We start from the raw sequence: 25,456 nt of genomic DNA on the forward strand, positions 1-25,456 counted from the left end.
CAAAATTGCTTCAAACCGTGAAAAATTGCTTCATCCCGTGCAAAATCGCTTTAAACCGTGCAAAATTGCTTCAAACCGTGCAAAATTGCTTCAAACCGTGCAAAAATGCTTCAGCCCGTGCAAAATCGCTTCAAACCGTGCAAAATTGCTTCAAACCGTGCAAAATTGCTACAAACCGTGCAAAATTACTTCATCCCGTACAAAATTCCCGTAAAAAAACTCGCTTCCTCTCCTACATTAGCCGTACATTGACCGCCTCTATGAGAAATGAGGTCCACAAATCAGTATCCCTTGCGGTCCAACTTACCCCATTACTCAACACATCAGGGCCCCATCAATAACGCAATGTTTTAAGCGAAAACTAATGGGATGAAAAAGGTATTCCCGTATCGACCATATCGGTTGCGTGTTAGGCATCAGAATGGTTAGCAGGAATGAAGGTTTGATGTTTGCTGTAATTTTGAAGCGTAAAATTAGTATGGAAGCTATTTACCTGCTCGTGTAAATATAAATTTCAAGGAAAACATCTGAATAATATTTTAAGTATAAGCTTAAGGTGTTTCGCTTTCAATACAAAAAACAATAGCGTTTTATGAAATCAACACCAACACAAAGTTTTTCTATCAATTTAGCGCAAACGAATATTTGAAACTATATTGCGCACATATTTATGTAGTAAGTAATAGTGTGTAATGACTTCATAAAACGCAATCGTTTTTTGTATGGAAAGCGAACCACCTTCAACTAATATTTGTACTTTTAAAAATATCTAAATAAATCAACTGAGTGGTCAATTCGACCTAACATATTGATATTATGAAAATGTTTTCAATTTGTTATCATTTTGCGCATGCATTTCGCTCGTACACGTATTGACGCAAACGATACAAAATACTTAATTTGACATCAAAACGAGCGTTCGAATTGGCCTGCAATTCAAGAGTCAATATTATAGAATTTCCCCGCCCTTTATATACAAACCCCGTAAAAATTTCGTTAGCGCGATGTAGGCATCGCCATGTTTCGTTCAGCGGCATCTAGCGACTTATTGAGTAAACTGTCTAGTATGAACTTTGGACGCAAAACGGATTTAGCTTTCAACATGACGCAATAAACTTGACGTTTAGTTTAGTCTTTTGCACCTACTTATATAAAGGCTTTATGCTGTTTTACTGACTAGTTTTTCATGCAAATTAAATTTAACACATCTTTTAAGAAAGCTGACGTACTTAGTGCTTAACTTTAGCACCTTCACATTTTCTTTAATAACCCTTCACACGTTTCCTTAAACATTAAGCCTCCTCGTCACTTGTCTAAATTATTTAAGCTCCATCATTTCCCTACGTCAGCGTACGTGACACGTGTGAACGTGACTTTACTTTATACTGTCAATAATCTTAGAAAACTCGTAACTTGATTACACAAACCGTTCAAAAGGCAACCTTATTTATAAGTAAAAAAAGTTGAAAGTCGAGTGAGGTGCGGATGGAAATTAGGAGAAACGCAGGTCTGTTAGTTGAAGGTTTCCTTGCATTAGTAATTATAGCATGCGCTTATCTAACGTGAAACTGCTGGAGCATTTTCAACTTAAACGTAGGAGTTTAAGGTTGAATTTACATTGACGATTCTAGTAAAGATAAGATGTAGATTGGAGTAGACTGTTTAAATGGGTAAGGAAGGAGCAATAGCACTTAGTTCGTTGAAATTAAACTCGCAATTTAATGGAATTGTCGCTTGACGTATGCTGTGTCTTTTGAGAGTAGTTCGAAGCGGACGTGCTTTAATAAAAACTTGTCGAAAAACTATAGAAATTCGTAGAAATTATTATTATGGCGATACCGTAATTTCTCTGAAATAGCATGTATATAGTATTTACCTTCTCTTTATGTTAGCGTTTTCCCGATTTTTGAAGGAGTCCGGGGTCTGTTGGCAACCTAGTCCCAAGAATAGGCACAGGCACTAGTTTTAAAGAAAGTGACTGCCATCTGATCTTTTTCTCACAAATAAAAGTCGCTTCGTATTTAAAAGTAAAATAATGTCATTCCTGCACTGCACACCTACATTTTTGTTTTGTTTTGACGAGTTTGAAAGTCCATTTTAGCACTTTTTAGGCATTCTAAAAAGTTTTGATATATATTTTCTATCAACTATTGTCCGCTTGGCTAGGCCCCCAGAATACGCTTAACCTAACCTATATAGCCTTAACCACAGAATAAGTAATAGTCCTACCGTACAGAAAATAAACTTCCTACAAAATCGAAGTTTGAGAGCGATTCAGGGACGAATCATGCTGTCCCTTTCTAATGTATAGCACTATCCATTTCGGCTATTTAGGGTTGCCAAAACTCAAGTCATTATCTTATCTGTGGTTGTGTACGCAAATGGACGTCGAGTTGTGCTAACTCTAATAATTTCTCGGAGCAATGCTGAGCTGAAGGGAGCCGAGAATACCCGAAAGGATCAGTTTCGCCCCCAGCCTAAACCCAAAGGAAAAGCTAGGCCTTATTGGGATTAGTTCATTTTCTTACATATTTTCCCTTTACCAAAGCGTAACTGGTAAATATCAAAATATATAAAACACATGGTATGGAACGTTAAACACAAAACATTTACACGGCCATTAAACGCAACAATTTATCATTCCAAGTCCAGGTATCATTAAAACAATGTGACGACGGTCCCGCGTCACGGGCTCACGGGTGACGTTCGTGACGTGTGAGGATCGTGACGTGACAGTTCACATCCGTGGAATTACTAACATTTACTCAAGCGAAAGGTTACGAGGGTTTTGAAGGCAACATCTAGATGTTAGGACAAGCAAAACGTTTTCATTTCTCATGCTTCAGGTTCATTGTTGTTCTAAAAGGTGTGCAGAAAGTGATACGTTTCTGTACTAGAGCATTTTACTTTCGAAGTACGATTTTTTTCTTTTTTTTTAAATTTTGGTTTTAAATGGATTTGTTATACTATCTCCCATCCCATAATCCCAACAAGGCCTAGTTTACCCTCTGGGTTGGAAGGGCAGATGGCAGTCGCTTTCGTAAAAATTAGTGCCTACGCCAAATCTTGGGATTAGTTGTCAAGCGGACCCCAGGCTCCCATGAGCCGCGGTAAAATGTCAGGACAACGCGAGGAAGAAGAAGATTTCCAGTGTAGTGACACTAACCAAGATGCCTTGACGAACGTTTCTTTTTTTTCCATTTTTTATGTGACCTTTTTTGCCACTCTTATGTTATATCTAGTCAGAATCGCGAGCCCTTTTCATCCTTATAGGAGAAAAATAGTGTCCCAAAATATCCATACATTTTTAGAATTTTGCTTTTTGTTACCGCCGTACAAAGTATATGGGGAAATGGGAACACGATAGGAAAAAAACACTGGGCCATTTTTTATCCCATTAGGATCGAAAAAGCTCATGATTCTGAGTAGGAATAACACAAAACTTATGAAAAAATACAAAAATGCCGGGACAACGCGAGGAAGGGAAAAAAAAAAAAATATATATATATATATATATATATATATATATATATATATATATATATATATATATATATATATTAAAATAATGGTTCAATGACCAAATAGGTACAATTATTATGCAATAGGCAGTTATTTATGTGAGTGGGTCAATGATGTACCTAGTTCATTGAGTGATTTAATTTTCTCAAAAAATTCTTCAATGGTGTAACAAACCATGAGTAACAAAATATTTTTCAATTTATTTTTAAAAATTGCGTCAGTGGATCGTGAAAAAAGCGCTGGTGGCCTAGCGGTAAGAACGTGCGACTTGCAATCCGGAGGTCGCGGGTTCAAACCCCGGCTCGTACCAATGAGTTTTTCGGAACTTATGTACGAAATATCATTTGATATTTACCAGTCGCTTTTCGGTGAAGGAAAACATCGTGAGGAAACCGGACTAATCCCAACAAGGCCTAGTTTACCCTCTGGGTTGGAAGGTCAGATGGCAGTCGCTTTCGCAAAAACTAGTGCCTACGCCAAATCTTGGGATTAGTTGTCAAGCGGACCCCAGGCTCCCATGAGCCGTGGCAAATGCCGGGACAACGCGAGGAAGAAGAAGAAGCGTCAGTGGATCGTGATTCTTTTATATCAGCTGGAAGAGAGTTGTAAATCTTGGACCCCAAGACACTAAGTGATTTCCGAGCCCTAGCGAGTCTCCGAGATGGCACGACTAGCAGGTGCTGGCCACGCGTGGTCCGGCCAGGTCCATAAATAACGATACTTTTACGTAAACGGGTAATTGAATTTACCCTCAAGAAATGCTTGAAAAAATCATACTTAGTCATGTTTTAAAAAAACATTAGTATAATAGAGTTAGATAAATGAATTAATGAATAGTTTATTTGCGTAAATAAGGGTATAAATTGGTGTTAAATAATATTGTTTCCAGTCTTTAATTAACCATATTACATGGCGTATAAATATTCTTAAATTACTATCTATTCTATTAAATTTACATTAAAATGTTACATTGAAAAATAATAAAATTATAATTAATAAGAATTAATAATAAAAATCATAATTTGTCAAATATAATTTAAGATTACAGTTTGTCTAATATAAAAAAGGATAATCATTATAAAACTGTCGGTATCAATAAATCGATGAATTTATCTGTAACTTATAATCGACATAATGTCAAAAACTATATACACGCCTTACAAACTAACATACATACAATAATAAAAATCTTAAAATCTGAAACTCATTTTGACAACGCAACCATTGGTTGATATGATCTCTAATGGGGTTGGCCGGTCGAAGTATTAAACAGATGGCGCCATCATAGCTTGCCCTGTCAATCCCTAGAATTGTGTCAAATTCTTGTTTTTTTTTTGGAATTTTGTGACCTGGATTCCAGTACTTTAAGCCAAATCTCATAGAACAAAACTAGAGACAGGGGCAAGCTATGATGGCGCCATCTATGCAAACCTTTGACAGTTGCCAACCCCATTGGAAAAGTACTTGGGTGGGCGATTCTTTCGGTGCGTAAGACTAGGTTTCATAGAAAACCTAAGCTTTTTAGTATATTTTATATAATAAATGAAGATGGAATGCCTCCAGACACTTTACGGATTATTTACGGTGTTCGTAAAGATGAATAATTATGTTTTTAATTTAAACAAATTACAGGCTCATTCTCGTGGGAACGTGATTTCATTCTGTTATTCTATTTCTTTCCAAATGCTTACACGATTATGAAAGAATACTTTGTAGTGCATAGCGGTAAGTAAGAATGATTATCTATAGTTTATATTCATGTACGCGTAGCCAAATTATATATAAATATAATATAATATAGTAAACATGAGTCCAGTGCAGTGACAGCATTCATATCAAATATTATAGACATTTTTGCTTTATTTTGTAATGATAAGAAAAACATTTTGAATGTACGAAAATATTTCGTATCATTTCTTAACATCATCGTATTTTCTGGTTCCACTTAAGGTCCATTTTGGTGGCATTTTCGGTTACTTACCTCGTAGAAAGACAGGGAAACCTTTATTTTATACTATAGTGCATTTTTGAGCATGAGAAAAAAGATAAACAATCTTGAAATGTCTTTCTATTGAAAAACGCTTTTAAAAAATCAGTAACTAAATACTACTACTTATAAAAGCAAAATGATGTATATGATCGTGTATGATTTATAATTGTCACATATTTGCCGTGTTTTTCAATAAAAAGACACGTCAAAATCCCTTAACTTCTTTCTAATGCTAAGAAAACTTACTATAGAATATAGGTATACTAAGCAATCCAAACCGCTACGCAAATTTAGTATTGTCTCCATAGCGCTCTTTAGCGATAAGTCCGCCCTTTGTATTTTAGATAAATCGGTTTAGCAATTTGTCACTTTTATTTTTTAGTTTGTTAGTTAGTGTGGGATACATCTTGGAAAGTAAATTTGACCCACTTTCCGATTTCCGATTGAGCTGAAATGTTTGCCAAAAACTTATTCCTTTATTAAGAGTTGTGCAATAAAGATGATTATTTACTATGTTAAAACTATTAAAATAACTACTCAATAAGCTATTCTTTATTTTATTTTATAATTTGAATCAGACAATAAGGCCCTTCTTCTTCTTCCTGGCCTTCCTGCTAGACCTGTTATTATTTAAGTACTTGGGGTGGCCTTCCTTCTCCTCAATTTCCATCTAGCACGGTCTTGCACTACGTCGTTATTCAAATGAGCTTCTTTTAGGTATTTTTCAACAATCGTCCACCACGTGGTAGGTTGCCTGATGAATTGTGTTTAGTGGTTGGCAGTTTTAGGGAAAACTTCACAATTGACACACAATAAGGCCCATTAGACTGATATCATCATATAATGTGCAGTGAATAGATAATTAATCTTGAAACGCGTTTAACCACCATTTTGGAGTCAACGGCCGGTAGTCCACATGCTACTTGTAAAGTCCAGCTATCGCTTTACAAGATCTAATTCAATCACCGTATACTGTCTTTTAATAACCGTACAATTTTAGTTGTATAGAAAGCTCGTAATACCTTGATACTGGCGAAATAGTCCCACTGGCTTAAGGCCATTCTAATACGGCCGTAAAACAAAGTATCTTTTTCAACTGGAGTCATCTAAAATTAATTAAATTTAAGGAAACATCACCTAGTTTTCAACGTGACTAGATTTACACAAACCTAGCTATTACCTGAAACTATTCAGCTTTCAGAAGAGAGCAATTATAGCGGAATGGAAGCATTACCTTAAGCGCATCCTTGGCTAAATAGTTCCTGGGCAATTAGGTCTGTCTCAGTCCTGATGGAAAGTAACGTGTTCTGAACGTGACTGTTATATGAACAGCTATATTCATATTCATACTAATATAATAAATGTGTGACCGTCTGTCTGACTGTGTGTCTGTCTGTCTGTTTTTTTAGCATTAAAAAGAAGGTAAGCTATCCTAACCTGTTTCTTATTAAAAAACATCTTTGAAAAATAATTCACAGCGAATATGTAACAATTGACGACCGGTTTGGCCTAGTGGGTAGTGACCCTGCCTACGAAGCTGATGGTCCCGGGTTCAAATCCTGGTAAGGGCATTTTGTTCGTGTGATGAGCATGGATATTTGTTCCTGAGTCATGGGTGTTTTCTATGTATTTAAGTGTTTATAAATATTTATATATTATATATATCGTTGTCTAAGTACCCTCAACACAAGCCTTATTGAGCTTACTGTGGGACTTAGTCAATTTGTGTAAAATGTCCTATAAATATTTATTTATTTATTTATAATTATAAATCATACACGACTATTTACATTCTTTTGCGTTCATAAGTAATACAAGCGTATTTTTAAAAAGCGTTTTTCGATAACTTTCAATAATAAGACGTTAAGATTGTTTAGCTGTTTTCTAATGGTATATAACGGACTATAGTTGTAGTGTATTGACGTTTCGAGCGCTTACGTCATGGTGACGTCACTGACAGTAACAGTCAAACAGTCACTCGAGGTAAGACCGGCGAGCAGTGCGTTTGTATCACGGGATGTAACGTGTTGCCGAACCTTTAGAAATACATTATATCATATGATTTACTGAGGTAAATAACAGTTGGTAACTCGTCCATCTGTTAACTTTAATTCTTCTTGCTCGCGTTGTCCCGGCATTTTGCCACGGCTCATAGGAGCCTGGGGTCCGCTTAACAACTAATCCCAAGATTTGGCGTAGGCACTAGTTTTTACGAAAGCGACTGCCATCTGACCTTCCAACCCAGGGGGTAAACTAGGCCTTGTTGGGATTAGTCCGGTTTCCTCACGATGTTTTCCTTCACCGAAAAGCGACTGGTAAATATCAAATGATATTTCATACATGAGTTCGGAAAAACTCATTGGTACGAGCCGGGGTTTGAACCCGCGACCTCCGGATTGTAAGTCGCACGCTCTTACCGCTAGGCCACCAGCATCTGTTAACTTTAATAACATTAATATAGTACCTAGGTACTGTCACGTCTGCTACATTACTCAGGAAATATAATTTTATTTTTAATCTAAATATCGCGAAGCGTCTGGTTGACGTAACTGGTGATCGAAGAGCTGGCGGCTTCCTCGCACAACGTGTCAGTATTGCAATATAACGAGCATAATGCCGCCTGCACAGCAACCTTGTGAAATAAGACCAAAATCCCTTTAAAAACAGTGGCTTGTATTTTATACTATTCCGTTACATAGATTTTTCTAAATATAACAATCATATCGTCTGTTGAGTTCAGCCCCGATCGTCTAATGGCCGTCTGCGCACCCTACCGCCATTTTTCGGTAATAATCTGCTACTACACTTTAAATTTTACAAATTTTTTTTTACTACGTCGGTGGCAAACAAGCATACGGCCCTGATGGTAAGCAGTTTCCGTAGCCTATGTACGCCTGCAACTCCAGAGGAGTTACATGCGCGTTGCCGACCCTAAACCCCCCTCCCCCTCGTTGAGCTCTGGCAACCTTACTTACCGGCAGGAACACAACACTATGAGTAGGGTCTAGTGTTATTTGGCTGCGGTTTTCTGTACGGTGGAGGTACTTCCCCAGTTGGGCTCTGCTCTAGATCTGGAATAACATCCGCTGTGCTGTGCCCTGCCACACAAAGCGAGATGACATTCACAATTCCAATACCTCTCTTTTGGACGTAGTTTAAGGACGTACCCGGGTCCAAACAATTTGATTCAATGCGTTTTGGAAGGATGCTAACACTTGGTACAATGCCTCAAGGGCCTGTTTTATATTTCAGCTAGTTATAGTAATCCTTTGTATATATCGATTATGTATAGTGCTAAAAAAATATCAGATTTATATTTGGAGATTTGATATTTCATCTAACTTTAGCGTTATTAAGGGTCCGCAGCCAGCTCGGTTGTTCATACGAACGTAGTTAAGCTCTCATTTTATAACGACTAGCTAGATTGCTCTGAAACTTTGTACTTCCAATAGGATTAGATACCATAATTAAAAATAAGTTTTTGGCAAAAATTTCATTTTTGGTACAAGCTTTTATCGCTGACTGTACTTTTCTTTCCACAAGTAACTAATACTCATCGAGACAATTCTAAAAACCCCAAACACAATTAGGTTACGTTGTTTTATCACAGAGTTCCTATGGCCAGCTCCTGTCTCCATCATCAGATCATCTCGATGGTACCATAATATTGCATTGTCACCCGACTTACATATGTATGCAAATTTTCAGCTTCATCGGAATCCGGGAAGTGGGTCAAATTTAACTTGCAAGATTTGATTACAAACAGACAACGGTCAGGTGAAGGGTGAAAGTAAATAAAAGCTTGTAAAACACAACGAATTTAAGTTTTTCATACAAAACTTGTTTTTACTCTATTTCGATTGTTTTATAAACTGCAGCTATGTAAACTAATTACAGGACTAGGTATACCTCATGTCATTGTGTGTGCAAAGTTTCATTACAATCTAACACGTAGTTTCAAAATGAGAACAAAACTCCGTTTTTGGGGAGGTCAAATATCAAATATCAAAAATCAAACATTTATTCAGCAAATAGGCCACAGGGGCACTTTTACATGTCCATTTTTACAAACAATAAATTAAAAAAAAAACAATTACAAATATCGAATCTATGAAATAATAAATACTTTATTAGAGATGTATACTGTCTCTAAATGTCAAATTACACAAAAAAAAACTATGATAAAAAAATAAAACCATAAAATACTAAAATTCTTTAGAGATGTATAAGTCTCTAAGTGTCAGAGATAAAATATAAAAAATATATTAAATTATCCTTAGAGATGTAGAGGGTCGCCAAGGCTTGAATTCTTATATAAATAATTAAAAGACAAAAAAATTAAAACAGACAAGAACCGAATGAAGTGTCTCACGTTAATGTCACTCAAAAGTAAAGTTACATACTTTAACATAACCTGTACCCCGTGTAAGCTTAAACAGACCGGTCTCCACAAACAGCACCCGTTCACGAGTATGACGTGTATGACGAGTATGAGGTGAAATTCGGTGGAGCTTGCTGGGGACTCTTAAATATCTGCCTACAGAATGGTTATAAACCTTGTATTTTCGTAGCAGACCTCGAAATGATTTAGATCAATCAAGTCTTCCATCCATCAGATAATAAAGATGATGGATGCTGTACATGACTGATGCTGGCTAATATTAAGGTGCGTTGGGGTAAATGCTAACGCGGGCTAATTTTGAAAATCGCTAATATCTCCTAATTTTAAAGCACGTTCTATTGTAATGTGCGCTGGTGGCCTAGCGGTAAAACCGTGTGACTTTTAATGCGGAGGTCGCGGGTTCAAACCCGGTTCGTACCAATGAGTTTTTCGGAACTTACCTATGTATGAAATGTTATTAGATATTTACCCGTCATTTTCGGTGAAGCAAAACATCGTGAGGAAGCCGGTATAATCCCAATAAGGCCTAGTTTACCCTCTGGGTTGGAAGGTCAGATGGCAGTCGCTTTCGTAAAAACTAAAAAACTAGTGTCTACGCCAATTCTGGGGATTAGTTGTCAAGCGAACCCCAGGCTCCCATGAGCCGCGGTAAAATGTTAGGACAACGCGAGGAAGAAGAAGATTTCCAGTGTAGTGACAGTAAGAATCGTTCGTCAAGGCATCTTCTTGACGAACGATTCTTTTATTTTAAATTTTTTTATGTGACCTTTTTTGCCACTCTTATGTTATTTCTAGTCAGAATCGCGAGCCCTTTTCATCCTTATAGGAGAAAAATTGTGTCCCAAAATATCCATACATTTTTAAAATTTTGCTTTTTGTTACCGCCGTACAAAGTATATGGGGAAATGGGAACACGATAGGAAAAAAACACTGGGCCATTTTTTATCCCATTAGGATCGAAAGAGCTCATGATTCTGAGTAGGAATAACACAAAACTTATGAAAAAATACAAAAATTAATGAAAGCGGCATTAAAAAAAGATTTTAATAAGCGTTGCAGTTAAGTATTGCAAAAGTATGAAGCGCTTTATTTATTTATTCAATCTTTATTGCACAAAAGAAAACCATATAGTACAAAAGGCGACCTTAATGCCATGAGGCATTCTCTACCAGTCAACCTTTAGGCAAAGAAGAGAGATTATGGGCGGTGCTACTTTAACAACAACAAAAATATAATACAATAACATACCATAAACAAAAAGCGGCCAAGTGCGAGTCGGACTCGCCCATGAAGGGTTCCTTTATGACGTATTAAAAAAAACTACTTACTAGATCTCGTTCAACATTTTACCACTTTGGACACACATTTTACCACTATGGTAGTGTCTCTCGCGCAAACTATTCAGTTTAGAAAAAAATGATATTAGAAACCTAAATATCATTTTTGAAGACCTATCCATAGATACCCCACAGCTAAGGTCCGACCGAGAATGCTTTTTCTGTCTCGGCCGAGAACGAGACCGAGACCGAGATTCAATGGGATTCTCGGCCGAGACCGAGACCGAGACCGAGAATTTATAAAATAGACGAAAAAAAACCGTTTTTTGCAATCAAAATGTTTCAATAGTCGAAATTCGACGATTTATCAGAAAAAGTTATCATGATCAATTCGTAGCGCTATTAAATGGTATTTTTTATGGTTCCATAGCCAAAATGGCAACTTATAGCGTCTGTCCATATGTCACAACCATTTTTTTACTCGAAAACTATACGATATATGGAACGATAGATGCGACTTACATTACATAATACACCTTATTATGTAATGTAAGTCGCATCTTAGTAAGGTAAATAATTAAGCTGTAATATATACTTTTTCAGGAAAATTATTTTGAATATCTTTTTATTAAAACGAAGCAAGTGCCACGAACATTCTCTCTTTTGCTTGTATGACTTTTTGTATTGTATGAATAAGGTACGGAACCCTCCATTATGCGTTTCCCGACACGCACTTGGCCAGTTTTTCTAGTACGGATGTGCACAAAAAGAGGAACAATAACAATAATCAAAATTATAGTTATGTCCAATATTCCACAACAGTAATCCGCCACAGGTATTGTTTTGTACATACCTACTATACCTTACCTTTTCCCGTAAATAAAAATATATTAAGTATCAAAATACCCAGTGTCATCTTACACCCAAATTTAATTTAAGTTACATCTCAATAACAATATACACTCATTTATTAACTCTTCCGCAATAACAACAACCACAAAACGAAAAGAACCAAATAACAGATGGCCTACCGCGAACCACGTTCGACGTGTTGCCTCCCTGTCACACTTACGCACAAATTTACAAGTGCGACAGAGAGGCAACACGTCGAACGTGGTTCGCGGTAGGCCCTCAAGTCATTACTGGCAACCGAGCCTATCCGATCCCAACTCAACACCGTATTTGATAAGTAATTGGCTTAAAATGTGGGTACGAAACCAATCAAAATCACAAAAAACGTCACATCACGCGGGCGATGCCACCAACGGGTGGCTTAGAAACGGGCACTCGTGTGCGGTAAATTCAAATCCACTAATGATAACTTATTGCCTAGTCTCGGTCTCGTTAAGAATCTCGGCCCATTTTGGCCGAGAACCGAGACCGAGATCTCGGCCCGATTTTTGGCCGAGAATGCCGAGACCGAGACCGAGACCGAGATCTCGGTCGGACCTTACCCCACACGTATGGGTTTGACGAAAAAAAATATATTTTATTTTATGACGTATTAAAAAAACTACTCACTAGATCTCGTTCAAACCAATTTTCGGTGGAAGTTTGCATCGGAATGTATAGTATATCATATATTTTTTTTAGATTTTTCATTCTGTTATTTTAGAAGTTACAGGGGGGGGGGACACACTTTTTTTCACTTTGGAAGGTTCTCTCGCGCAAACTATTCAGTTTAGAAAAAAATGATATTAGAAACCTTAATATAATTTTTGAAGACCTATCCATAGTAAGATAATAGATACCCCACATGTATGGGTATGATGAAAAAAAATTTTTTTTTTTAAATTTCATGACGTATTAAAAAAAACTACTTACTAGATCTCGTTCAAACCAATTTTCGGTGAAAGTTTACATGGCAATGTATATCATATATTTTTTTTAGATTTTTCATTCTGTTATTTTAGAAGTTACGGGGGGGGGGGGGGACACACATTTTACCACTTTGGAAGTGTCTCTCGCGCAAACTATTCATTTTAGAAAAAAATGATATTAGAAACCTCAATATCATTTTTGAAGACCTATCCATAGATACCCCACACGTATGGGTTTGATGAAAAAATATTTTTTGAGTTTCAGTTCTTAGTATGGGGAACCCCCAAAATTTATTGTTTTTTTTCTATTTTTGTGTGAAAATCTTAATGCGGTTCATAGAATACATCCACTTACTAAGTTTGAACAGTACAGCTCTTATAGTTTCGGAAAAAAGTGGCTGTGACAGAATCGGACAGACAGACGGACATGACGAATCTATAAGGGTTCCGTTTTTTGCCATTTGGCTACGGAACCCTAAAATCACAAAAAGAAAACATAATACAAAAAAGAAGTCAGAAAAAAAAGAAATTCTTTTGAAGCTACCACAATCAACTTTAAATAAAATATTTCATATTACAGAAAGAGTAAAAAAGAGTTTCAACTCTCAATTTCTCCTCGAGACATTTGTTTAAACTCTACACTGACGTTGAAGGAAGAAAGAAAGAAAATACATTTATTACTATAAAATAACACACACAACACAAATTACTTAGGTGTTAAACAGGATCCCCACTCATCATATTGCCACGGCAAACCATGGCGTTGGTTTTCAGTGGGTACCTGACGTACAGTCAGCATCAATAGTAGCGGATGAAACAACGCGCCAAAAGTATCTGATATTCCGGATAACATTTCCAAATATAGATAAATCTCTAGTTAGTTAGTTAGTGCTTCTGGGCATTTTCCGCAAATCGACAACCATTGTGCCTATTTTGCGTGAAACGAGGTAGCGCTACTCTAACCACCCCAGCTCCTCCACGAAGCCTAGCAAAGTTTTCAGGTTGCTAATTTCCTCTCCTAGTGTGCACGGAGTCCCTAGGTATTTGTTCCTGTATACTTCTACCTGTTTGCAGTCTAGGAGAATATGTTTTGCTGTAAGATAAATCTCTAAAATTTACATTTAAAAGTATATATTTTACAGTCTTAATTGTTCTACATATCGAACCACCACATTTTGTTAAGCTGTTTCAGAATGGTAGATACTTTTGAAACCTTGTTTGATCCGCTACTTTTGATGCTGACTGTACAACAAGACTAAAACTAAGCAAGTGACAATATAACCGTTAAAACACTGATTATTATATTAGCGTAATAATAATGAGGAAAGAAAGGCGTTCTACATGACATTAAAGCTCTCCAAGGGGCCTCTACGTGTTGGATCTATATCCCCACGCAAGCCTATGAAAAGACCGGGATTTATAGGCCCGTGAAATCGAATGAGGAAGGAACAATCTTATTATTTATTTATTTTATTTAAACTTTATTGCACAAACAAAGAAAAATGTACAAATGGCACAAACGATATAGTTTTTTCAGTCGAGTACTGTGTTTAGGCAAAGAAGCTTGCTGAGTTGCCTAAGTAGGTATGCAATTGAAAAGCTTGATTATATCACTATTGTTTACAATATTTTTTCTACGAGTCATCTAAAACAATACTTTTTTTACTATAAAACCTAAATAATTAATGAAAATTGGTAAATATCTCAGTAGACAAAAATGTAGACATAACCGCGCAACTCGGGCACCGCGCCCCGCGCCCGTTTAGTCTTTTCTATGGGAGCGCGGTGGCACGTGATTGGTAAATTTTATTTTCAGTTGACTACAGCGTATCGAAATTAATTTTATAGTTGGGTGGGAGCCCATACAGGAAAAGTACGCAATTATAGTTTGGTATACGAAATCATAATTCAACCATTACAGTCGACGGGTAGAAAAAAAATATTAATTTAGTATTTGCAGCGACAAAAGTGTTTGATTTGTAGCTGGCTTGTATCTTTTTTGCAGGTTATGGCACGCACCGTTTTAGTTAGCAATAGACAAAGGATAAGCCGTTGGGGGCCAGCTACTAATCTAACGTCTATACTACAAAAACGTCATATTTTCGTAGAATTATGTTTATATTATGGTGGCACTGCCTTACTATGTTGCTTGCCAACTCAATGCAGAGTTATTTTGGTCTGACTCTAAAACTTAATCCGAAATATTGTTCAAATCCTCAAAACTATAATCCTAAAAGATTTAAATGAATAAGTCTTAGAAAATATTTTATAAAAAACAAAATATCCCAGAAGACAAGATCACACAAAAGCGTCTGATTCCAGAAATACTCATAACTTCTAAAATTAAATGACAAAGCCGAGGCGTATTTTATAAGGAAAAACTGGCCTTTGTTTCTCCAAAGTAGATAAACGTAGAGTAGTCTAACTTCAAGGAAAGGTACATATTGAGACCGTTGTCAAAAAACCAGTGCCAATCCATGCTCCAAGAGCACTTCTGTACTACATTTGAACGTCTATCACAATATATTCCAAACTTTAATATAAAAACTAGAGTTCCCAAGTCTCAGGAGTTTATAATGCCCTGATTTGATTTAAATTAAATGTAAAATTGTTATCTGGTCCCTGACTCTTCGTTCTTATGAGTGTGTGTCATTATGGAGTATTATTAACTACAATAGTAAATTATTTAATTATCATTGAAATAAATGTTTGCACAACAGGAACAAAATGATTTGTTAGTACTTACACAAAATTTGAGACTTGCGTTACACCAACAAGTCGGTTTGTAACAACAAAATCAGCTCTAGATTATTGAAAAAAAAAATGTATTTATTACGTAAGTTATGGTTTAGTTATAATATGTAAGCGGAAACGAATAGCGACAGTCGAAAATTTGAATATCGTTAGTGTTGTGTGTCGACAGAGTAACACCCCTAGTGCGCAAAACATTCAAGTTGATGATGAAGACCAAGTGCGGGTAGTTCGAAAAACTCGCGCGGTTAGACGATGTTGATGTCAACTTTAGCCAGTCTTCTCCGAGACCACGGGGACAACGCCGTCCTCGAAACGTCGGAGGTAAATTTAAAACTTAATACGCAACTAAGTTCTGATTCTATAATTTAATAATGTGTAAAAAATTTAAATCAGTGTTTTACTTAAGTTCAGATATTTCTTGAATTCCTCAATGATTTTGTCAATTTTTTTTCAGCAATACCTTCAATGTTTTCAATTCCATTTTAAACGAGCGGCGATAGACTCATCATCATCAATCTTCCTTCCCGTATCCGGCAATGGCGACTCCATCAACAATTCTTAAAACCAAACTGTCTTGAAGATTAAAATAGATGTTAGATTACTGTCATTACCTCTCTACTGGCTGTTAAGAAAAAAACCTGCCCTTTATAACTGTAAATCGATGAATTCTTTTGTCAAACATCACCGGCATGATTGCTTCCCAATAATCAAAGGACCCTTTGTTCGTCTTCGTGCTGTGCATTAATGGAAAAATGATTTTGAGATGAAAGCTTTTTATTTGAAATATAAATTTGGTGGAATTAAGGTTACGATACTTTTGATTGTTTTTGATACTGGGAAAGCGGGTTGTTAAAGGATTTTCTCTGTTTCTGGGAAATTGTAAGAACGTGTTTGGTTTATAAGTTAGATAAATAATGCTACAATGTATAGCCTGTCAAGCAACATATGTCAGTAGCAATGTACAACAAAGTGAAGTAGGGCAACACTCGAAAAGCAGTATTGCGCTAAGAAAAGCAGCAATGTACATCGAACCAAAACATGTAATAATCATAACCTCAAATTTTACAATTATCTAAGATCAACGAGCGTGATTGTATATTGTATATTGTAGGCACCTTGACTTTCTTCAAGTTAATGCACGAGCTTATTTTAATATATTGGTATTAAATGGTGCCGTCATCTCTTTTGATAGGTCCCAGGATCTTCCGTAACACCTTTCTTTCCGCTACCAGGAGCTGACTCTCTTCTTTCAGTGTTAGTGTCCAAGCTTCGCAGCCATACATAAGGATTGGTCTTATTATAGTTTTATATACCCGTAACTTAGTATTTCTGCTGAGAAGCTTGGACGCCAACACCTTATGGAGGGCTGCGCTGCATCGCAGGGCGTTTTGGATGCGTATATTGATCTCCTCCTGGCACCTGGAGGATCCGTAAGAATGCCGAAATCGAGGAGTTAGTGGCCGAACCCAATATCATCGGCGAAACGAAATGCCACAGACTTCGCTGGTTCGGCCATTTACTGAGGATGGGTGAGGATCGAGGTGTTAAGAGAGCTTATTTGGGACAACCGACTGGTCGCCGTCTAGTGGGTCGGCCCAGATACCGCTGGAGCGACAGTGTACAAGTAGGGAGGATATGCCGATTCCAGCTCACTTTAGGTATTTATCTCCCCCTCTCCCCCCTCACCCCTCACCCCTCACCCCTCACCCCCTCACCCCCCCTCAACCCCCCCCCCTCCCCTCAACCCCCTCATGTGAACTCATCACGCGCGCGGTGGCGTTGTGCCGTTAGACTGCACGATTGGCTCGAATTCGCGTGCATGACACCGCTGTACTGGCCCCATTCTTATTGCCCGTAAGGCCCGTCCTTAGATATATGTCAATGGATCGTGCACTGACATCAGACCGATGTTAGAATAATATTGGGATCATATCAGTAGCTGTCATTTGTGGCGGCGTCTCGCTGGCACTAATAGGGACCGTGAACGTCGGCATAGTATAAGTATAACATATAGGTAGATTTACGAAATAGTCAAGCTAAATTCTAGGTTAAAATATAAAAACATTTAAAAACTATTACAACTTTAAACATAAAGTAACTACCATAAGCCAGTTGCTTATTTATTCAATCATCGTTAAGGGTGTCCATAAATACTCCTCTTCCTCGTTTCCTCATGACTAAGGGTCGCGACCACATAAGATCGTTATTTTGTGCACCAAGGCTCTCATTCTGCACAATTTTCCGCCTTCCTAATAATAGGCGCCTGTATAGATTCCTGGCAGGCCTTCTTTGCAATGTCTACCCAGCGGGTTGGTGGATATCCACTACCTCCTCCATCCCCCTAGCCAAACATAATGCGCTTTTCGAAGTTGTCCGGCTCCCATCTGGCTGTCCACAGTAACTAAGGATCCGCTGGAGACAAATGCTTAACAACCGGCACTGGATTTTTAATTCCGTCAGGATTGACACATTAGTCCGGTGCGCCGTCCAAGTTATCCCCAACATCTTCCGCCAACACAGTCACAGTCAATTCTACTCCAAGTACTCGCTTTCAGAGTCCAGGTTTCCGAACCATACCCAGGACATAAATACTATTACTAACAAAACTTTTTTTTGGACCCGGGTACGTCCTTAAACTACGTCCACAAGAGAGGTATGGGCATTGTGAATGTCATCTCGCTTTGTGTGGTAGGGCACAGCACAGCGGATGTCATTCCAGATCTAGAGCAGAGCCCAACTGGGGAAGTACCTCCACCTTACAGAAAACCGCAGCCAAATAACACTAGACCCTACTCATAGTGTTGTGTTCCTGCGGGTGAGTTATGTTGCCAGAGCTTAACGAGGGGAGGGAGGGGGTTAGGGTTAGCAACGCGCATGTAACTCCTCTGGAGTTGCAGGCGTACATAGGCTACGGATACTGCTTACCATCAGGCGGGCCGTATGCTTATTTGCCACCGACGTAGTATTAAAAAAAAAACTTACAATACGCCATCCCAAGACACTGTTTTACACAATTTCCACAGTGGCGCAAAGTGCACTTTCCTGTATGATATATCAGATTACGACAGATAAAAAACAGGCACCGTGGAAACTAGAACAATTTGATTTGAGACCGCCGCCATTTCTCACATAGAAAAATGCTTACACTGTATTGCATCTTCTTAAATTGTGTTCGCCATTTTGTTCTCTGTTTTCTTTGTGCTAAGGTTGTTTATGGTATTATGTTTGCCATGAGATACAATGTTGTGTAAGTAAGTGGTTACCTCCCTATGGATGGGGTGTGACAAGTTTGACGTGTGTTCAGATTGTGTTTACATTATTGCGCGGGGAACGATAGAGTTATTTTAGTTGAGATGGAGGTTTCTTATTTGAGAAGCAAAATAGCGGCATGAGAATTTGCAAAATCTAAACTCGACTTATTATTTCTTTGATTATCTATCTGTATGATGGTCTCATCGGAAGATCAGCGCTGGAAGCCACCAGCAACATGCTGAGATGAGGCCATTTCGTGGCACTTCCTTTGTTTTTGTTACATCATGTAATTTAATGTGTCTTGTTTGTGTTTACGAATAAAAATTATCCTAATCTATTCTATTAAGATGTATTATGGTACCTTCGAAAACGGGGTAATTTTGTAAATAAAAATATATCCACTCAACTAGAAGCAATTTGTACTGTAGCAACTGTGAGAAACAAAATAAAGAAAGAATGAAAATGGCCTCGAATGAAGAAGGGACTTAAAAACCGTATTTTGTCAGTGAGATCATAGTATTTTATGCAACCGCTGTATAAAAAGGGTAAAAAAAGGCGAGTGGCGTGAGTTACAATGTCCCGAGCCGAACATTGTAAAGGAATACGCCATGAGCCTTTTTTGACCTACTTATACAACGTTGCATACAATTACTTTTCCTACGAGTCAACAAAACAGTATTTTATACAATCGTAACAAAAAAGAGAGCTTTTCAGTCGAGTACCGCGTTTAGGCATCGTTGCCTTGCTAAGTTGCCTAATTAAGGTACGAGATTGAAGTCCCGTTTCGTCTTTTCTCTGGGAGCGCGGTGGCACGTGATTGATTATTTTTTGTTTTCAGTTGACCACAGCGTATCGAAATGAATCTTATAGTTAAGTTGGGAGCCCATACATGAAAAATACGCGGTTATAGTTTTGTCGAAATCTTATTTCAATTCAGTCGACGAGTAGAAAAAATCTTTTATATTGGCCCCTCATCATAAATGCAATTAACTAGAACTAGAAGTTACTCTATATTCATAAATTCATATTACAAAGAACTTCAGAGTTCCGTAGACAAAGGATCCAGTCCGGATGCAAGTTTAATGCAGTCCGTGCTGCGCCCGGGGTGTAGTGCGGGCTTTATATAAGGCAACTGTCTGACTGGCAGCGAGAACCTTCTACGTGCTGGCCTAGGTGACAGTCTTTATCGCTACGACAGCGCAAATCTTTGAATCTCTCTATCACTTCCATAGGGGTCATCCATTCATTACGTCACACGAATTTCTAGGTTTTTTTACACCTCCCGCCCTCCTTGTCACAATTGGTGACATTTGACAAAACCCCTCCCCCGGATCCCTTTGTTTGCCATAAATATTGAAAGTCATAATGTAATGATGGTCATATTATCTTTAGTCATAAATCTGAAACCGTTAACTTTTCAGGAAATTCCTTAGGTTATCCTATAAATAGGTTAGGATAGGTTAGGTTTATTTTATGGCATTCTTGAAAAGTTACGCATTTCTGAGAAAAACCAAATTATGGCTAGTGAAAATGCGGACAAACAATACATTATGACTTATAACTTTATGGGAAACAATAGAGACCCCCCTCACCCCTGGTGTGATGTCACGCTTTTCGAATTGGGTATTACATATTACTATTTTATCTAATTTTTTTTTATAAAAGAAATAGTAGCAATTTTATAACTTAAAAGTCTTAAAACCGATTAGGAAAGAAAATTAAACGAATATAAACGAGTATCATTCCAAAAACCCGTTATTTAACTTTACAACGAATAAAAAAATAGAAATAAACATTCAGTTACTGATGAAGTTAAAGTGACGTCAAATATTTAGTCACTCCCCCTCCCCCTTATCACAATATGTCACATTTTCTAGACCCCCCTCCCACCCCTAAACGTGTGATGTAATTTATGGTTGACCCCATATTAATAATAACTCCACGGCCGATTCGGCCACGGCGACTGCTATCAACTCCGTTGCTGTCTCTGGTGTGCTCGCAAGTGACTGATGTAGCCGATCTTGCTACCAAAAGTTCGCGAACATTGCGGGCATGACAGTTGCGTACGGAGCGTAAGCTACTGGCATGTTGGCTACGCGGCCTGTACATATGTTCGTTAGATATATCTCGGTGATGCATATTGCGGCCAAATCTGTGACTTTAATCTACGCAGATCTCCGGCAGACAGATCTGTGACTAATTAATTGACTCACGCAAAAATGGTCCTGGTCTGGGCCGACGCGTCCGAAACTTCGCTTTCTATGATGGGCGATCGGTGATCACGTGATGCTTCTAAAATTAAATGGAATGAAATGAAATAAAATAAAATATAATTACTATAAATGAAATTAAATGACATTAAATGAAATAAAATGAAATAAAATGTCGGAAGATTCGGCCCACACCCGAACCTTTCTAGCGTTATTCATTTGTTTCCGCCACTCATTGACAGATTTTTCCGCCTCCGCCAGACACATTTGCCAGACAGATCTGATTTGAGAAAGTTTTTAAAGAGGAAACACTGATAAACGAATAACTCACAAATCGCTTGCTTCTCGCGAATCGTTGTTGCCTTAGCACCAACGTTTTTTCCAAAGGTCGTCTCGTCTCATAGCTCATCTTAAAGAATATTAAAAAATTAAGGGACCACCTCACACTAGCGTCTTTTGAGCGTCGACGTCTAGTCAGCGCTATGGAAAATGACGTCGCTGCGCAGTTGCGCCAACGTTGCGTCGAGCAGCAGCCAGTTGACTAGACGCCGACGCTCGGGAGACGCTGGGGTGGCCCTTATCCGTATGCTTCACTAGTATATTAAACTTACATGATTCTCATTATTATAGGGTATCTACGATATTGTATGAGTATATGGAGTTACCTGGTGCTTAAATATTTGCTCTTATCTACAATTACAAGCCAAAGAATGTGTTTTTTTTGTTAATAACGTACGTATATTTATAAATGTATAGTGCATATGTTTGTTTAAAGTTTGCCCGTCGCTTTTCGGTGAAGGAAAACATCGTGAGAAAACCGGACTAATCCCAATAAGGCTTAGTTTACCCTCTGGGTTGGTAGGTCAGATGGCAATCGCTTTCGTAAAAACTGCACTACGCCAATTCTTGGGATTAGTTGCCAAGCGGTCCCATGAGCCGAGGCAAAAAAATACCGGGAAAACATGAGGAAGATGAGGATGTTTATGTTTATGTTGGTATAGCTATGTATGTTAATGCTAATGTATGTTTGTTTGTTGCAGATGGCATGGCGCGGTGACGCATGATGCCACTGCCGCTTGCCGCGTTGCTGCGGCTGCTGCTTGTTGCTGGTAAGACTTAGCTTATATTTGCATGATTATGATGATGATTCTGAACCCTACGACAGAAGACACGGATGGTTGTGAGTTCAAACTTCCGCGGCGCTTGGTTAGGCAATCAGAGAACAGCTTTGAGGTTGTTAAGCCAGGTAACTACGTCGGGTGTCAAGACATCTAGATCCTCAGCTGGGCCAGGATAGAAGTGAAGTGGGCAGCGCCGAAATATGTGCTCAATGGTTTGTTCTTCTTCGCCGCACTAGTAATAATGGAATCATAAAACACGTACGAACATGTACAGACAACAAAAGCAAAAAAAGAGGAAATCATAAAGTTATGAAAATTATGAATTATGAATTATGAATTATGAATTATGAATTATCATCACGAAATGGACCCAATGGATGTCTACGTAATGAATATGGAAGGTAAAGGAATGCAATCTCCATAGGCAGAACTGATGCTAAAGTGTCCAGTTGTCAGCTATAAATAATAGTTCCAAATTTCCAGAATAGCGCTAGAGTAGCTAAAAACCTAGGCGTTATTGACGGAGTGAAGTGCGCTGTCTATGATTCGTTTTTTTCAAGTATTCAAGGTATTGTAGCGCCACCTATTTTAGGTTTTTTCATGACACTTTTTTGATATATGGAGATTCTATTCCTTACCTCCACCTTCCATACTAATGAAAGCGAAAAAGACGTCAACGCATCGTCAGGCGTCGGCCGAGCCGATCTGAGCCGAAGACATCTTTGTCGCTCTTTTTGCGTGTAGGTATATAAAGCTTTTTTCTATCAGCTTTTGCCGATTTCGCGTCGATAAGTGTAGCGAGACCCTAAATCTACCTCCCGCAGCATGGGAGTAAAGGTGACCTTTGAATTTTTTTTTTATACTACGTTGGTGGCAAACAAGTATACGGCCCGCCTTATGGTAAGCAGTTTCCGTAGCCTATGTACGCCTGCAACTTCAGAGGAGTTACATGCGCGTTGCCGACCCTAAATTGCAGCTACATTACTGTTGCGACATTACTGCGGCCCTGCATCTGTTATCGTAGTCAGTGGACCGATTCGAAGAATGAAATACAATATCGATAAGTTCTGGTTTAGATAAGTTCTCATTTAGATATAGTCTGCGTACTGTGCGGTTTACGAGGAATTTCCTCCCGCGGACGCTCCGGCTGTGGAATGAGCTTCCTGCCGAGGTTGTCCCGCGAGGGTCTACAGTATGGGGTTCTTCAAAAAAGGACTGTACAGTACAGATTTTAGACTAACAATGAATCTCTATTGATTGTTAGCTAAGGTAGTTCAAAGTTTTATTTCTAAATCTAGACACAGACAGACTGTGACAGTGTGAGATTTCCATAGAATAGAATAGAAAGCGTTTATTCGTGGCAAAAAAAAGGAGAACAACCACCATCTAGTTTTTACCAGTCATTAATATGAAATCAAGATAACATTTTTAAAAATTCGAACGCCGCTTTAGTCTGGTTCAGACCGGATCGAGCCGGTAATGCGACAAATAGCTGTCGATTGAAAAGTCAATTAACAACAAATAAAACGATTCTGTCGCTAACGAGTGCAGTAATTAATTCTAGAATTAAGAGATTTATTGTATTTACGTATTCGATGTGTTTATAAAAAATCTTAAACATGCCTAGAAATACTGTCATTTCGTACTTGAAAATGGTAATCGCTCTTCTATGTAATAATATAAGTCTTTAGATTTTCGTACGAAATTGCTGGACTAGGCCGACAAAGTGACCTCGTACATTATTAATATGAACTTACAACTTTTGTTCTTCTTCTTCTTCCTCGCGTTGTCCCGGCAGTTTGCCTCGGCTCATGGGAGCCTGGGGTCCACTTGACAACTAATCCCAAGATTTGGCGTAGGCACTACTTTTTACGAAAGTGACTGCCATCTGACCTTCCAACCCAGAGAGTAAATCCGGGTAAGTTCGGTTTCCTCATTATGTTTTCCTTCACCGAAAACCGACTGGTAAATATCAAATGATATTTCGTACATACGTTCCGAAAAACTCATTGGTACGAGCCGGGGTTCGAACCCGTGACCTCCGAATTGCAAGCCGCACGCTCTTACCGCTAGGCCACTAGCGCTTCCAGAACTTATGTTATGATTTTATTACATATGTTTATAGAGTCGGACCAACCTAACTCTGCACGGACTTTGCAATGACAGTGTTAAAGTGTCATCATTAATTTCATATTTCTATGAAAATAATGATATGACGTTTATAACGACACTTCCACATTTTGTTCTGTCAATGTCGATGCATTTTACGTAAGTCAATAACTCTATAAAAGATAAATTCTATGGACGTCAATAGGAGAGACGTGAACCTAATGCCCGTTCCCTTCAAGTTGGCCGTTACCTCCCGGCCCGCTTCCCCACCCCGCCCTCCTCTGACGCCTTATCCACTCGGCGACCATAGCTTTTTACTACTTTTATGAGTTACATTTTAAACAATCCCAAAAATTATTGAATAAAGTAAGCATGAAAAATAAAGTAGGAAATTATTTCTTGTTGACTGTACTAGAGGCACTCTGCGGCGATTTTCAGGGTTCCGTACCCAAAGGGTAAAACGGCATTGTCTGTCTGTCTATTTGTCACCAGGCTGCTCATGAACCGTAATAGTTAGACAGGTGAAATTTTCACAGACGATGTATTTCTGTTGCCGCTATAACAGCAAATACTAAAAAGTACGGAACCCTCGGTGGGCGAGTCCAACCCGTACTTGTTCAGTTTTTATAATTTCATAGAAGTTTGACGGTGAAAATAACACTTAGTCACATCATAGTCTCTTTGCATGTTCTACCGTCTGGAGCATTCCCCCTCCGAATAACTTTTTGAATTGGTGCCATCGTCACGTTTTTATCATCGCACCTCCCGCCAAAGGAGCAAAGTTCATCCTCACTTCTTAGACATATGGCACACCAAGAATAAGCGGGCATCTCGCTCGTTTCTTCCTAGAACGTGCGGAATGTGGAATGACTTGCATCCTGAGGTATTTCCTTTGCGCTACGACATGGGATTCTTCAAGAAGCGGGTAGTTAGGGTGCTCAAGGGTCGGCAGTGCTTAAGTGGCTCCTATGGTGTTGCTTATGTCCATGGGCGACGATG

General features: G+C 38.3%; 1 protein-coding gene across 1 annotated transcript in view; it reads left to right on the plus strand.

Annotated features, from left to right (window-relative positions):
- LOC133522492 (uncharacterized) overlaps positions 1-25,456 on the plus strand; it is a 440,383-nt gene that overhangs the window by 336,640 nt on the left and 78,287 nt on the right. The window contains exon 5 of the mRNA XM_061857844.1: positions 22,268-22,336. Within this exon, the coding sequence (XP_061713828.1) occupies positions 22,288-22,336 (49 nt within the window). The 5' untranslated portion in view covers positions 22,268-22,287. The remainder of the gene's footprint in view (positions 1-22,267; positions 22,337-25,456) is intronic.

This window comes from Cydia pomonella, chromosome 11, assembly GCF_033807575.1.
Source record: "Cydia pomonella isolate Wapato2018A chromosome 11, ilCydPomo1, whole genome shotgun sequence".
Lineage (NCBI taxonomy): Eukaryota > Metazoa > Arthropoda > Insecta > Lepidoptera > Tortricidae > Cydia > Cydia pomonella.